The sequence below is a fragment of the Bufo gargarizans genome, chromosome 6 (genome assembly GCF_014858855.1).
Source record: "Bufo gargarizans isolate SCDJY-AF-19 chromosome 6, ASM1485885v1, whole genome shotgun sequence".
NCBI classification, from domain to species: Eukaryota; Metazoa; Chordata; class Amphibia; order Anura; family Bufonidae; genus Bufo; species Bufo gargarizans.
The window spans coordinates 160,797,179-160,814,039 of NC_058085.1; the positions used below are offsets into that span (position 1 = coordinate 160,797,179).

Below are 16,861 nucleotides of genomic sequence, written 5' to 3' on the forward strand. Positions count from 1 at the left end.
TTTTTTTTTTTTTTTACTATGGTTGGCTTCAATGGTAGAATTAGCGAATATGACGAATATATTCGTTATATTCCACAAAACGAATATACGAATGTATTCGTCATATTCCACAAAACGAAGATAACGAAGTATTCTGCATCTCAGTTATATCTACCTATTCATCAACTTCGCTAATTCTAGCAATCATATAGGACAGTTTACTATAGAGACAGCTAAGTATAATTCACTATGCGATTATATGACTGCTTTTTTTTTATATAAATAGAATAATTATAATACCTGATAATTATTATAATCTATTTATATAAAAAAGCAAAGTAATATAATCGCATAGCGAATTATACTTAGCTGTCTCTATAGTAAACTGTCCTATATGATTGCTAGAATTAGCGAAGTTGATGAATAGGTAGATATAACTGAGATGCAGAATACTTCGTTATCTTCGTTTTGTGGAATATAACGAATATATTCGTATATTCGTTTTGTGGAATATAACGAATATATTCGTCATATTCGCTAATTCTACCATTGAAGCCAACCATAGTAAAAAAAAAAAAAAAAAAAAAAAATCGCAAATGCGATTAATATAACACGAAATAATCGCATTTGCGATTTTAACTTAGTAATGCTATATTCCATGCTCATGGGAACGTCTCCATATACTAGAATGTACTGTCGGATTTGAGAATTACGTTGAAATCGCAAATGCGATTATTTCGTGTTATATTAATCGCAATTGCGATTTCAACGTAATTCTCAAATCCGACAGTACATTCTAGTATATGGAGACGTTCCCATGGAGATGGGGACGCTCCATGAGCACGGAAGGCGGCAGAAGCGGCAACGGGCACTGACTGGAGCAGCCAGGAAGCCAGGAATCCAAAGGACAGGTAAGAACAACTTTAGGGAAGTGGGAAAGGAAAAAATATAACAATAAAAAAAAAAAAAAAAAAAACGAATATTCGAAATTGCGAATTTATAGCACTATATTCAAAATATTCGCGAATTAGCGAAGTGCCGATATTCGCGAAAAAAATTCGCGATTCGAATATTCGCGCTCAACACTACTCCTGAGCAAAAAAACTTGTCGCCAGCAATTTAGCCAAGATAATTCAGACATTCTTAGAAAAAATCCAGGAGACTTCTTTTCTTGAATTATTATGGGGAATGATACATGGATCCACCCCCATAATCTTGAGACCAAACAAGAGTCCATCCAATAGAAACACAATGGGTCACCAACTCCAAAGTTATTTTGTGTGCGGCAGTCAGCTGAAAAGATCATGGCAATCGTTTTTTGGGGATACAGAAGGTGTTTTATTACTAGCATTCATGCCACACAAGACTAGAGGCACCTTCAACAACGAAGGCATTACTTCAGGCAAAGAGAAAACCTGTAGGAAGTTGCCGGCAGCTCATAAGTCTTTCAAAACACAAGCTGCTATCAGGGAATGTGGCTGCATAGAGCTTAACCATCCACCCTACAGGCCAGACCTGAAGAAATTTCTGCATGGGCAATGCTTTCCTGATGATAATGCAGTCAAAGGTGGTAACAGGGTTCCAGTAGCAACAAGAAGCCTCCTTCTATTCTGAGGGCAACCAATCACTGGAAGCGAAGTGGAATAAGTGTGCTGAATTCAAGGGGGATTACATTGAAAAGTTGTAAATTCAATTTTCTACAAAAATGTTGTTTTCATATTCAGGTAGATAACTTATTGAACGCCACTCGTACTGTCCCTGCCTGTAACAACTGATCCAGGTGTCCACCATGGCGTGTACCTTCCCGCACACGTGACAATTGCAAGGAGTGGCCCACGTTCTCCACCATGTGAGAGTACAAAGCCAGGATGGCTTTTTTGGACTCCACTAAATGGTAGTAACTGCACCACCAGCAACTTTGCCATGTAGGAATTAAGGTTGTGCAGCAGTGGATTTCTGGGTATGTAAAGTTCTTTCCTGGCCACGCACCCCGTTATTGAAGGCTGACAATGGAACAGAGAAGGAGGAGAAGTCTGAGCAAGGGAAGCAGCAAGAGAAGCAGAAAGTGATAACGATGATGTGAAAGACACTGTACTGCCTCTGGATGAGGCATGGCTGCCGCAAGAGATACCAGGAGGAGTAGGAAATTCTTCTGGTACCTGGCTGCCACTTCTGTTTGGCGACGGGACGGGGTGATGCCTCTTCATGTGGTTCAATATAGCTGTGGTAGGTATGTTTGTGTTTGACTGCCTCTGTTCTTTATTGCTGCCGTTGCAACCACCCTCCTCCTAACCCCAATCTGACTACCAGGTTTTGTCAAACACACAATCATCATGGGAGTCCTCAACCTCCCTGCCACATTTATAAGACTGTGATATATCATGGTGGGCTCCTTGGCTACCCTCCCAATTCCTTGTCCTGCATTTGCCCTGACTGCCACTGCCTCCACCACAAATGTCGTGGCTAAGGGTGACACTGTTACCACCATAGCTATACCTGGGCTCCCCTGTCTACTTCCTCCTCAGGGCAGTCCAAACACTGACTATTCTCACACAAGTCGTCAACAGGGAGACTCTCTTGACTATCTGCCATAGGGTATGGTGGAGTTTTGTTGTCTCATCTAAGAAAAAAAGAAAGCGCCACCAATAGGAAGTGGCAGTGCAGACAGGACAGCACTGAAAGGCTTTTCTGAGGCTGCAAGGAGGAGGAACAGGAGGAATGCTTTGACCCCTGGCTCTAAATCGGTGTCATATTTAGAAGTCTCCTCCACATCAGCTTGTTGTGACAGAGGAGGAGTGAGCCATCCAATCCACAATCTCATCCTCTTTCTCCTCAATGATAATGTTGCATATTTCAGAAACCAGGGGGAACTGTGGCCTACTACTACGGCTAGATCGGGATGTACAGGCCGGAACATGCGCATTAAACACTCTTGTGCCTCTGCCCATAATGGGGAATGAAGTGTGCAGGCGCTGTGAATCTGTTGAACGGCGCTGGCGCAGGATTTCTCACTAAGAGGAGGATGTAATCAGAAGAACCTAGGGCGGGCCAGAGGGGTGAAAGCAGAGGGGTTTCATATGAAAAGTGCCCAGGGGCCTTGGCAACAGCTGCATGAACGCAGCTCCTGGGCACCTTCAGAAGCTAATTAATATATTTAATAAAAGTGTTTTTCTGAGAAAATCGTCGATGGACAGTGTGGCGAAACCAACCTTGTCACAGTGTTTTGGAGGGGGCTGGTTGCCAGCCTCCTGCCCAAGGATTACGGCCCTTTGAGATACTTTTGCTAACTTTTAAACCCCTGAACCTATTCAAGTGAATTTTGGATAGGTTTGTCCCCAAGTTATACTGTTTAAATTAATGTAAGTTATATGTATGGACAATGTAACCTCACAAAGTTGTAACAATTTATAATAAGTGTAACTTGTCAGCTTGGGAGGAATATGCTAGGTCTGGTTCTATTGTCCCATTGTCCCATTGTGTGTTTAAATGGTGATGTCTGTCCTGTTGTCTCCACATGTGTATTGGCGATCTCCCCTTTGTCCTGAGAGATAATTGGATTGCCCTCGGTTGTCTCTGGGACAGAGAGGAGGAAACCATGATGCATTGTGGGGATGTGTTGTATCTGTTCTGTGTCGCAGTCTCCCTTCTGGTCCTCTAGGGGGCGTGAACGATTGGTTGCTGTATTTGCATTGTGTGTGTTGTAAGATATTGATTGGTTGGAATTCAAAACCCTGTGGGCAGTACTATGTTTTTTTTTTATGAATAAAAGAGGCTGTATCTGAAGTACAGTCAGACCACTGCTGACCCTCAACACGGAGCCTTGTCTCGTTATTGGGGGGATTCCCTGTATGCTGTTAGAGACTGATTGCCAGGAGTGTAAGCCGATTGTATGCTTTTCCTGTTCGTCTGCCGGCAGCTATTCGCGAGGTTCCAGTTTGGAGTGTTATTTTGTATCCAGTTCGGGAGGTTGGTGTTCTGCAGTAGCTGTGCCTGTCTCTCAGAAAGGGGCATATCGCCTAAACGGATTTTAACCCCTTGTCTGCTGAAACGGTCCGTTACAGACAGCAATATGGAAGGTAGCATTGTAATATGGGGAATGTAATGGAGATCCTGATGTTAGTGCTCTATAATGGTGATTTTAGGTAAAAGAATCCCTTTAAAGCTGATATATGTACTCAATCTTACAAAAACTCTCATGCTTAAAAAATGGATACATAAATTATATATGCCGACCTGAATTGTCCATATATCTATGGAGGATGGGGTCGCTGGGATGGAGGGTTCTTATAGAGCAAGGTATCAGTGTAATAAATATCTGGTGTTGATGTAAATAATTACCAAGTGCCTGTATAATCCCCAAAGCATGGTGGATGCAGAGCATGAATGCCGATAACCAGGTAGGCGAAAACCACAGCCCCCACAACACCAAAGAGCACCATTGACGATCCGATGATGTGGGCAGGAAGCAGCATCTCCCACCAGCCCCTGCGCATGTCCTGCAGTTGCACATGGAATGAGGCACTAACAAACAGAAGCCATATAAATGTGGTCTTATTGGGCAGCCATTATATCGTAGCCATCAAGGTAAAATCTCGATTGCCATATTTAAGTGGCCACTGGTTGTGGCCATTTTGCCTTAGCTATTAAAGAGAAATACCATTAAAATGGTATGTATAATACATTTTTTATATACTGTAAATATATCCCAATGTTCTGATTGGCAAGCATGTCATTGGCATTATATCCACAGTGACATACAAGTGTACATTCTAGACCCCCGTGTGCATGCTGTAAGGGATCTCTCTCTCTCAGGGGGTCTCAATCACAGATTTCTCGCAGACAACCGGATTGAAGTCCTAACGATGCTTTATTTTCTATCACTTTAGCACAATACAGCAACCAAAATAACTCCTGCCCATCTAGGCACTGCCTAATACAGAATTAATTCCCTGACTCACCTCTAAAGAACACAGTTCACACACGTGATCAGATGCAGCTTCCTCAGCCCAAACAGTCCAGCAGCATCCAGGCTTGTGACTACCACAACATCAGTACCTATGGGGGATTGTGGCCCAGAAGTCTGCCTGACTCTGGCCATGCGACCCTCTCTCCACAGGCGTCTCTAGGTCCACCAACCTCAGCTTTTCTCTCTCACGCTCAGGCATCTTAAGCCTTTCTTTCCCCCTGACTAACACACAGAGGGTTGGTTTTATGCCTCCTTGACAGTGATGAGCGGCAGGGGCAATATTCGAATTTGCGATATTTCGCGAATATTTGGGTGAATATTCATCATATATTCGAGAATTCGGGATCTCCAGTCATTATTTGCGAAAATCGGCAATCGGAAAATTTGCAATAACAATTCGCCATACGAAAACTTGCGATCAACACTACTCCTAAAGTCAAAGATATTGCAGCCTTCTCAATTGGCCCACAAGCAAGAAGCAGTGAGGGATCATGGGTACTGATGAAAAAAAATCTAGAATATTCGCAATTATGAAGCTATAGCACTATATTCTATATATTAGCAAATTATCAAAGTTCCAATATTCGCGATAAAAATTTGCGATCAACACTACTCCTTGTTTAGAGCTGGCCTCACCTGCAATCACCTCAGGTGAAAGGGAATACCTTTGTCGGAAGGGTGTGGACTGGCAGATCCTACTACCAAACCTATCCGCCAATCCAAGTAAAATCCAGCCCAGAAGAAAATGGATACAAAACTGTCTCAGCAAACTATACTTTGCTGAGACCAATGCAGCCTTCCGGATTTTAGTTATCTCACTCAGCTGAGGTATCTGGGTGGGATACACACGCCTTCCCGCACGTCCCCATTACCACAGTGCGTAAAAAGAAAAAAAAGGTTATGTGAAGTGTGCATGTAAAAAAATGTGCAGGCTGTGAGCCCTGTGTATGCGTGCAGACGCAATATACAGTGGACATAAAAAGTCTACAAACTCCTGTTAAAATATCAGGTTTCTGTGATGTAAAAAAAATGAGACAAAGATAAATCATTTCAGAACTTTTTCCACCTTAATGTGACCTATAAACTGTACCACTCAATTGAAAAACAAACTGAAATCTTATAGTTGGAGGGAAGAAAACAAAACAAAAAAAAAAATAATGTGGTTGCATAAGTGTGCACACCCTCTTATAACTGTGAATGTAACTGTGTTCAGAATTAAGCAATCACATTCAAAATCATGTTAAATAGGAGTCAGCATACACCTGCCATCATTTAAAGTGCCTCTGATTAAACCCAAACAAAGTTCAGCTGCTCTAGTTGGTCTTTCCTGAAATTTTCTTAGTCACATCCCACAGCAAAAGCCATGGTCCACAGAGAGCTTCCAAAGCATTAGAGGGATCTCATTGATAAAAGGTATCAGTCAGGAGAAGGGTACATAAGAATTTCCAAGGCATTAGATATACCATGAAACACAGTGAAGACAGTCATCATCAAGTGGAGAAAATATGGCACAACAGTGACATTACCAAGAACTGGACGTCCCTCCAAAATTGATGAAAGAAAAACATCCAAGCCAGGCTACATTTTGCAAAAACACATCTGAAGTCTCCCAAAAGCATGTGAGAAAAGGTGTTATGGTCTGATGAAACCAAGGTTGAACTTTTTGGCCATAATTCCAAAAGATATGTTTGGCGAAAAAACAACACTGCACATCACCAAAAGAACACCATACCCACAGTGAAGCATGGTGGTGGCAGCATCATGCTTTGGGCTATTTTTCTTCAGCTGGAACTGGGGCTTTAGTTAAGCTAGAGGGAATTATGAACAGTTCCACATACCAGTCAATATTGGCACAAAAACTTCAGGCTTTTGCTAGAAAGCTGAACATGAAGAGAAACTTCATCTTTCAGCATGACAACGACCCAACGCATACATCCAAATCAACAAAGGAATGGCTTCACCAGAAGAAGATTAAAGTTTTGGAATGGCCCAGCCAGAGCCCAGACCTGAATACAATGGAAAATCTGCGGGGTGATCTGAAGATGGCTGTGCACAGGAGATGCCCTCACAATCTGACAGATTTGGATTTTTTTTCGAAGAAGAGTGGGCAAATCTTGCCAAGTCAAAATGTGTCATGTTGATACCCTCATACACATACCCCAAAAGACTGAGTGCTGTAATAAAATCAAAAGGTGCTTCAACAAAGTATTAGTTTAAGGGTGTGCACACTTATGCAACCATATTATTTTATTTTTATATTTTTTCTTCAATCTACCTATAAGATTTCAGTTTGTATTTCAATTGAGTTGTACAGTTTTTAGGTCACATTAAAGGTGGAAAAAGTTCTGAAATGATTTATCTTTGTCTTATATTTTTACACCACAGAAACCTGACATTTTACCAGGAGTGTGTAGACTTTTTATATCAACTGTATGTAAAAAAAAAAAAAAAAGGGAAACATGAATGTAGCAATATGAAAATGTGTGAAAAAAATGTGGGATTTTTTTTTTAGCAAAATTCCCTAATATAAACGGTAAGCATATACATATACTTAAACCATGATGAATAAAGATGACCAAATAATATTAAATATAAGTGTAATAAAGTATGATATAGTAGGTAATGCCAATATTCGAAGGGTACTTTCACACTAGCGTTTTTCTTTTCCGGTGTTGAGTTCAGTCACAGGAGCTCAATACCGGAAAAAAACAGATCAGTTTTATCCTAATGCATTTTGAATGGAGAGCATTGCGTTCAGTATGCATCAGGATGCATCAGTTCAGGCCCTCTTACGTTTTTGGGACGGAGAAAATACTGCAGCATGCTGGAATCCATTGAAATGTATTAGTGCAAAACAAAATAAACACCGGATCCGTTTTTCCGGATGACACCGGAGATCCGGTATTTCAATGCATTTGTCAGACGGATCCGCATCCGGATCCGTCTGACAAATGCCATCCGTTTGCGTCCGGATTTCAGTGACGGAACTGCCTGCAAGAATCCTCTGCTTGCAAGCGTGAAAGTACCCTAAAACTTCTTGTATTCAAATTCTAACACAGGGCCCAAGTATAATCGATCCAGTTTGCCATATACAGAACTGTTGTCCATAAGGCAGGAGATATCCATTTCACAGCAACAGATCTTTCAAATGTACTTCCACTCTAGAACAAATGCCAACCAACATGTCTGTTACAATCTCCATTATAAAATCCATCAATAAGTCTTCCACAAATCCACAGTGCCCCTATTATTACTTAAATCCTACAGCACTGCTGCCCAGTAATAGATGCTTACCTATACGATATACTACCCCCACCAATCACCTTCATCTAATATGGCACCATAATAATGCAATATGTTTAAAATACACATGGATGCATAATGGACAACCCAAACTCAAGACGCCCACTAAAAACTACAACACACCCTACTTTAATACTGTTGATGAAATGGTAGTATAAATACATTACAAAATAATCAAAGGACCATGAGTACTACTTACAGATAGGAGCCTGGAGATGCTCTGTAAAAAAAAAAAAATTCAGCCTACTACAGTATTTCGGGTGTTTTCACTGAAAGATTTAAAACATTACCCTCTAGGTTGTAAAACATACATTGTACACTTATATTGCTATTTTTGCAAAACAAAAAAACACTTGAACTGTCTGGAGATGCCCTGTAAAATACTTTGGGCCTACTATTTAAGCTGTTTTCACCAAGATTAGAAACGCTACCCTCTGGATTGTAAGGGCTGTTTCACACGAGCGGATGCCGTGCGTCGCATCCGCTCCGTGAAAGACAGCCAAAACCCGATGCAGACTTCAGAGGCACGGAGCATTAACATGACTGATAATGCTCCGTGCCTCTCTGTGACCTCTTTACTACGAAATCACAGTTGTCACTGTGATTTCGTAGTAAAGAGATCACAGAGAGGCACGGAGCATTATCAGTCATGTTAATGCTCCGTGCCTCTGAAGTCTGCATCGGGTTTTGGCTGTCTTTCACGGAGCGGATGCGACGCACGGCATCCGCTCGTGTGAAACAGCCCTAAAACAGGCATTGTACATTTGTATTGCTATTTTTGCTGGAAAGAAAACCCTTGAATTGTCTGCAGATGCCCTGTCCAATATTTTGGACTATCATTTCAGGTCTGTTAACTGAGTTTTAAAATGCTACCCTCTAGATTGAACTAAGGTTTGGAAATAAAAGCTGTATGTCTGTTCAAATGAAGAAGAAAAAAATCTTTTTACAGGTAGCTGCTTTTGTGGTTCTGCTGCAGCTGTGTTATAAGGCAGTGACTGCAGCTAGAACTGCCTAGCACACCCAGGCTCAGCTCTTCACTCCTAACTCCCTGATTGGAAGCTTTCCCTGCCTTCCCTATTCTACACAAGACTTCTTATTTTTAGCCTTTCCCTAAACTGTCCCTGAGATTAGAAGCTTGATTGTGACTGTACACTGTCTCTAAGATCGTTTTCTGTCAGATGCTGCATAGACCCATTCACCCTCATCCACAGACAAGCAACAGTCCCATGCACTTCAGTGGAGATGAATTACAGTACCACACACAATACATGGCTGGGTGTGGCTGTTATTAGAAGAAAGCAGCCATATTTTTCTAATACAGAACAAGCCTTATCAATACTTCTTTTCCACTCTGTATACCCTAGATTTTATTGGTGTGGGAAATAACTCTATGCTGTTACATCACTACATATAGTGTACTAGCAGTTATACACAGGGTTGGTAAAAAAATAATAATAATCTTCTTGGGTTTGTGCTTTCTCTAAGGAGGCAGTGATTCTCGAATGAGTTTTTATTACTTAAGTTTGAATTCAGGTAGAAGTGTTTAGAATTCTTGATCTTTACATGATTTCCTATGCATAACTATGCATTCCAATAGTCATATTAAACATATGTGCAGTTCTATGGACAATGTGTACATGTGTTTTCTTCTACAAAATTATTGTTGAGTCCAGCTTCCCTTAAAAGAAGTTCTTTATTAATTAGGAATAAAATCCAGACAGCGATTATATAATGTCACGGCGGGGAGTGGGGAAAACCCCCCACCGTGCAATGACAGTGGCTGCAACGCCAGATAGCAGGGCACAGGGAGCTGGTCACCACCTAAAGTAACCCTGAGCTCTCCCTGGACTCCTAGCGCATGAGCCGCCTCAGATGGTAAGGGGGCTCATGCTCACGAACCTAGGACCCTACTATCCCTGTAATGCCCTAGGCCTAATGACAGGGCAGAGACCACCTATTCATCCTACACCACGGATGAAAAGGTGTCTCCAGAGGCCCAGTGGCAGACAGGAACCAAGACCATGGGATAAACAGTACGGCAGGTAAGTTACACAGCAACATAACTATGCTATCAAAACTTACCTGCCGTGGCCAAGGTGGAATGCGGCTCCAGGCTGGAAACCCACAGTCTTGTCTTTGCTTAAACCTATCCGGGAAAGCACGCCCCTTTCGGAGCCAAGACACCACCAGAAAACCTCCATACACCAACCACACCAATACAACATACACCAGGTGGGGGAGGAAAACAGAGACACACCGGAGGAGACACACAGCCAGGGCAAGGAAAGAATATAATAAATAAGGGTGACTCACACAGACACAAAGACATACCGCCAGGGAGCAGAGCTCCTACTCAGGCAGACAACAAAATAAAACTGACCACACGCTCCAACACACCAACATATAAAGAGGCCTGAGGTCACACCCACCACACCTAGCAGACACACCTAAATTAACCCCGTGACAACCAAAACGGGGAAAACACCAATTAAAGGAAAGTGTACGTGCAAACAGAAAACTACACGTTGCCCCCGGCAACCAGTCTGCACGCAACAGCGTCACGGTCAAACATAAATTGGACGTGACATATAATTGATGTCTGGATATTATTCCTAATTAATAAAGAACTTCTTTTATGGGAAGCTGGACTTAACAATATTTTTTGGGAAACTTTGGTATGACCGAATCCGGGTCTTTTGTCCGTGCTACCTGAGAAGTCTTACAGGTGAGCGCTGCAGTTTTTACATTTATTTACAAAATGTGTTTTCTTCTGTGTTGGCTGCATGGGTACTGTTACAGCCGCGGGTGTGGAACCACTGTGTTAACCAACAGATTTGGCTCTGGGCAAATACTAAGGGCATTATCCTGGCAGTTCCCTGGTATTAACCTTTAAACCCCTGTTCAGGGATCTAGACTTTGCAGCAGGAAATACACTACGTTGGTACATCCTGGAGTTGTCTCTGTGTGGTTAACAGCTGACCCACTGGAGAAGATCACCGGGAGTTCAGCCAAAAGTGTAGGGACAGGCAAAGGTCAGAGCTGGCAGAATATGGTAATATGTCCATAGTAAGGGCAGGCAGTGTAGGAGCAATACTAGTAACAGACACAGTAAAGGGTCAGTATGGGTATACGGGCAGATTTCAGTACATGGGAAGACAGTAGAACAGAATACCTTTGCAGAGGGCTTAGCACACTAAGGAACCTTAATGCTCACACACGTTCCCACAGGGAAAGGTGTCTTAAGTATCCCAGGACTGCAAGCCATTGGCTGGTGAAGATTAGGGTGCGCGATTGCTGATCCTTTAAGCCTCAGAGGGAGTGCACATGTTCTACGGGCAGAGGTAGGAGGGCTTTGCCGGCAAGCTGACCTCGGCCTGTGTGGGGTGATAGAGAAGACCCACCCGGAAGATGGAGCAGGAGGCAGGTTTGGACCGACTGGTAAGTTTAACCTGACAGTGGCGACTCACAGCCATCACTTTTTGAAACATCAGGTCTACTTTTTTCAGATCAGTTGTTGAATATACTGATATACCCATCAGGAGGTCAGTGTATGACTACTGTTAGAGCAAGAATATCCTGAATATTATATACCCGAGTTTTACCATTGGCACGTTTGACCACAGCATGTAAACCCATCCTTAGGCATGAAGTGCTAAACTATTTTACAAATGAAACCCTGGATATTTTATTTCCACTTCAACAGGACAGAGCTGCAATACGAGACACATTCTATGAACAAGAATAAATATAGGAAGAAGTCTCACTACTCTATATGTCAATCTGAGGGTCGCAACAGTCCATAAACCGAACCAATCCCACTTGTTCAGAGAAGCTTTTTCATTCCACCTACAGTAGGTATATGATGGTCCATATTGCCTGCAATACTACAATGATATTGCTACTGATTGTGTGATACACTCTTCCATTCTTTACAACCAAATCCCACAGATGGAACTATTGGGCCTATTCAATTTAAAGAATGGAAGAGTGGATCATGCAAACTGTATCAATATCGTTGTGGTATCACAGGCGATATGGACCATCGTCTACCCACTCTACGTGGAGTAAAAAGCTTCTCTGACAGATGGGATTGTTCCCATTTTCGAACTATTGCGAACCCCAGCATTGACATTTGAGTGGTGAGACTTTTCTATATTGATTTTCCATGTTAAAGAGGACCGGTCACCTATTAAGACATGTCTGGTTTTCTAACTATTTGTATTCCCTGTGTAATAACAATTCTGGAGCTTCTATTCTTATAGCTCTATGTTGTGCCAACCCCCTGTTATTTCTACTAGAAATGTATGAATGAATTGTCAGCAGAAAAGGTACAGATGGGTGTTACCAGTGTGTGTGTGTAGGGGGTGTCCCTGCACAGTCTGACACTGGCAGCAATGCTTTGTAAGCGCTTTCTCCTTTTATAGAGATTACGCTTTATGTATACATGTATTATTTCTGTTGAGTTTGGTTTCCATGAACAAAAGTGGCATTGACCAATGTAAAGAAAGTTAATTTAATCCTGCACAATCTTTTTCATTTATCAAAAATAGTAGTATATCATACGTTATGAACACTATAAAAAATGGGTTATCATATGAAAGAAAAGAATTCATGTTATCTGCTTTTACCCTTCTCGCAGTATCATATACGTCAAAGGAACAGGTCATTTCCAGATCCAGACATATATATATACACGGTGAAGTTCTACACTAAAAGATCACCTGATGAAGAATGGCTGTGATTGCTGTTTAACATGTTCTGCACTGACAATATTACATGAAATTACACCCAACAGGGTTTTCTTGAAGGGGTCCCACACCTGGCACCCCGACCGCTCTGCTGTTTGAAGAGGCCAGTGACATCACGTTCATCAGTCACATGAACCATGTGCAGATTAGTCCCATTTAATGGGGTTTGGCAAAGTTTTTAAGAAAACTAGCTTATCGCTGGAGGTCTGACCACTGGGACCCTCCACAATCACAAGAATGGGGGTCCCATTCCCCTGTTCTGATGGAGAGGCAATTCATTTATGCACACTGCTGCTCTATTCATTCTGTATGGGAGCACCGGTGATATCTGAGTTGCCAACCACATCGGGACTATTCCAAAATATAGTGGCCTGGTGGCTCCCCTGCAGCAAAGTCCAGGTCTCTGTATAGGGGTTAAAGGCTGAAAACCAGGAGACTGCCACGATAACATCCTTAGGTCTAGCCCAAAGTCAAACAATTTGGTTGGCACAGTGGTTCCACACTCACTGCCCATGACACGGGCACCCACTAATCTGATATTGATGGATTATCCTAGGGAAACCCACTTTATGGTGCATAGAATATGTTTTATTCTTTCTGCCAATCTAATATTTCAGTGTAAATGGTTAATTTACATGTACCCCGAAAAAATGTCTAGGCAGGTGTAGCACTGTTTTGGAAGATACCAGTTAACCAATGAAAGGTTAAACTTGTCTTGTCCTTCAGGAGTTCCAAAGTTGTCTGAACACTTTAAGAAAATGTAGTATAACTATCAAATGCATTGCTGAGTTTTTTTTTCTTTTTATTGCAGTGAATAATAAACGACTTTCTATTTACAGAAAAACACAGAAAAAAGTATCTGCTACAATGCCTTTGTCTGGAACTCCAGCCCCAAATAAGAGGAAAAAGGCGACAAAAATCATCATGGAGCTAACCTGTGAGTAGATACTTTAGGTTTAAAAAATAGCCAATTTATTTTCTGATGCATCATCTAAACTCATCAGAAATTGTTGACCCAGGCACCTCTGAGCAGCTATAACTCTTACTTCCATAATTGTTACCACTACCATACTAGCACAGAGAAATGTAGGTAACAAGCAAAAATATAGAAAATGTGCACTCACCACAGAGGTATGTAATGACCGACAAAGGGCACAATCAAAAAATCAAATTGTTTTAACTCTATCCATTGTTATTTCTATTTAATATCTTTACCTTAAAGGGAATTCACAGTCTTTAGATACTGATGGCCTATCTTCAGGACAGGTCATCAACATCAGATTGGTCTGACACCCAACACCCCCACCAAGAAGCTGTTTTCGGCAGCAACCAGCTCGGGAACAACACAGGGGATGGCACTGAAAGCGTAAAGGGGTTCTCATGTGCCGGGCACCCCACATGGAATATACTTACCCTGTTCCCACTCCCTGCGCCGCTCCTGGTCCCCGCACCTGCTGCTTTTCCCTGCACACGGATGAAAACATCCGGTGTCAGGGGGGAGCAGCCAATGGCAGCCAAGGACGGGGACGAGCCTCCCTAGCATTGCCTACCATTGGCTGCTAAACCCCAGCGGTGCAGGGACCAGGAGCGCCGGGAGTGGGGACCGGAGTAAGTATATTCCATGTGGGGTGCACGGCACATGAGGAGGAAAACCCCTTTAAGGTTTCCTGCATATGGCTGTAGGCTGTCTTGCAGAAATTCCACACCATTTTCCATGGGAATTTCTGTGCTTGGGTTTTTGATACAGATTTGATGCGGTTTTGCCTCAGATCTTGCCCTTGCAGTGAAAAAGGTAAATCTGCATGGCAGATCAATTTCCACCCTGAACGAAAAAACAAAGTGCACAGAAATTTGTGAAATCTCATACTTTTTACAGGTACTGTATTAGGGGACCCATTCATTTCAATGGGTCAGCAAAAAAATGCTGATAGTTCATCCGTTTGTGTTCTCCGTCCGTTGTCCGTGTTTCCCCTCAGCAAATAAAATAGTGCATGTCCTACTTTTTTCACATTTGCAGACAAGGATAGGCATTTATTACAAGGGATCTGTGGAAAAAAACTGATCCTCCAAAAAAAAAAACGGATGCCGCATCAGTTTTTTGGGGCGGACGCAAAAAACAACTGTCGTCTGCATGAGGCCTTATGCTATGGTTTTCCCGCATGAGAATCCACAGAAAAACTATGTGTAATCTGCAACATGCGCAGGTAGCCAAAGGCTCCATCCGCTATGTAGTGGTTGTGCCAGAGCGCCACAGCTCAGCTCCCATTCAAATGAATGAAAGCTGAGCTGCAATATGTCGGCATGTCTAATACACAATGAATGGATCCTTTGGCTTCCAGCTCCGTTCACTGTGTAGTTTCTAGCACAGCTGGTTGGTGGGGATGTCACGTGTCAGTCTCCTATTAATCTGTCAACGATGGAGTATCCTGAGCATAGATCATTAACCCCTTCTACCCTGGGCCAGTTTTCGCCCTCCTGCCCAGGCAATTTTTTGCAGATCTGACGTGTCACTTTATGTGGTAATAACTTTGGAACACTTTTATTTATCCAAGCCATTCTGAGATTGTTTTCTTGTGACACATTGTACTTCATGATAGTCAGAAATTTGAGTCAATATATTTTACTTTTATTTATGAAAAAATCTCAAATTTGCCAAAAATTTGAAACATTCGCAATTTTCAACATTTCAATTCCTCTCCTTTTAAAACAGAGAGTGATACCTCATACAATATTTATTACTTAGCATCATTTTGTAAATGTCATTTTATTTTTTTAAGACGTTAGAAGGGGCAGATTTTGCTGGACTGGTTTTTAGATGCCATGTTCCATTTGAAGCCCCCCAGATGCACCCTAGGGTAGAAACTCCCAAAAAGTGACCCATTTTGGAAACTAGGGGATAAGGTGCCACTTTTATAGTTTTTTTGGGGAATATATGATTTTTAATTGCTCTATATTACATTTTTTGTGAGGCAAGATACCCCAAAAAATGCTGTTTTGGCACCATTTTTATTTTTTACAACATTCCTCTGAAGGAGTAGATCATGTGCTATTTTTAAAGAGCAGGTTGTTACGGATGTAGTGATATCAAATATGTCTACTTTCTTTGTTTGTTTGTTTCACATAATAAAGCATTTTTGAAAAAAAATATTATGTTTTTGTGTCTCCATATTTTTTTATTTTTCTGCCGATTGTCTTGTGCAGGGGCTAGTTTTTTGCAGGAAGAGTTAATGTTTTTATTGGTACGATTTTTGGGTACATATGATTTTTTTGATCATCCATTATTACACTTGGTGTAATAATGGTGCAAGGTGACCCAAAAATTGGTTGTTTTAGCACAGTTTTTATTTATTTATTTATTTATTTTAATAGCGTTCACCTGAGGGGTTAGGTCATGTGACATTTTTATAAAGCGAATAGTTACGGATGTGGCAATACCTAATATGTTTACTTTTTCCTATTTATTTAAGTTTTACACAATAATAGCATTTTTGAAACCCAAAAAATTATGTTTTAGTGTCTCCATAGTTTGAGAGCCATTGCTTTTTAATTATTTAACCAATTGTCTTAGGTAGGATCTCATTTTTTGCAGGATGAGGTGATGGTTTGATTGGTACTATTTGGGGGAATTTCTGTGATGTAAGGTGTTCAGCTGAGGGTTTAGGTCATGTGATATGATATTTTTATATAGATGGCTGTCACGGATGCAGCGAAACCTAATGTGTACTCTTTAAAATGTATTTAACTTTAACACAATAATAGCATTTTTAAAACAAAAAATGTTTAATGTTTAATGTTCTAAGAGCTATATTTTTTTTTATTTTTTGAGCAATTTTCTTATGTAGGGGCTTATTTTTTGCGGGATGAG

General features: G+C 41.4%; 1 protein-coding gene across 1 annotated transcript in view; it reads left to right on the forward strand.

The window, feature by feature from the left end:
* The window catches only part of MYOZ1 (myozenin 1), a 52,372-nt gene that overhangs the window by 6,284 nt on the left and 29,227 nt on the right, over nt 1-16,861 (forward strand). The window contains exon 2 of the mRNA XM_044300059.1: nt 13,836-13,933. Coding sequence (XP_044155994.1) covers nt 13,864-13,933 — 70 coding nt within the window. The 5' untranslated portion in view covers nt 13,836-13,863. The remainder of the gene's footprint in view (nt 1-13,835; nt 13,934-16,861) is intronic.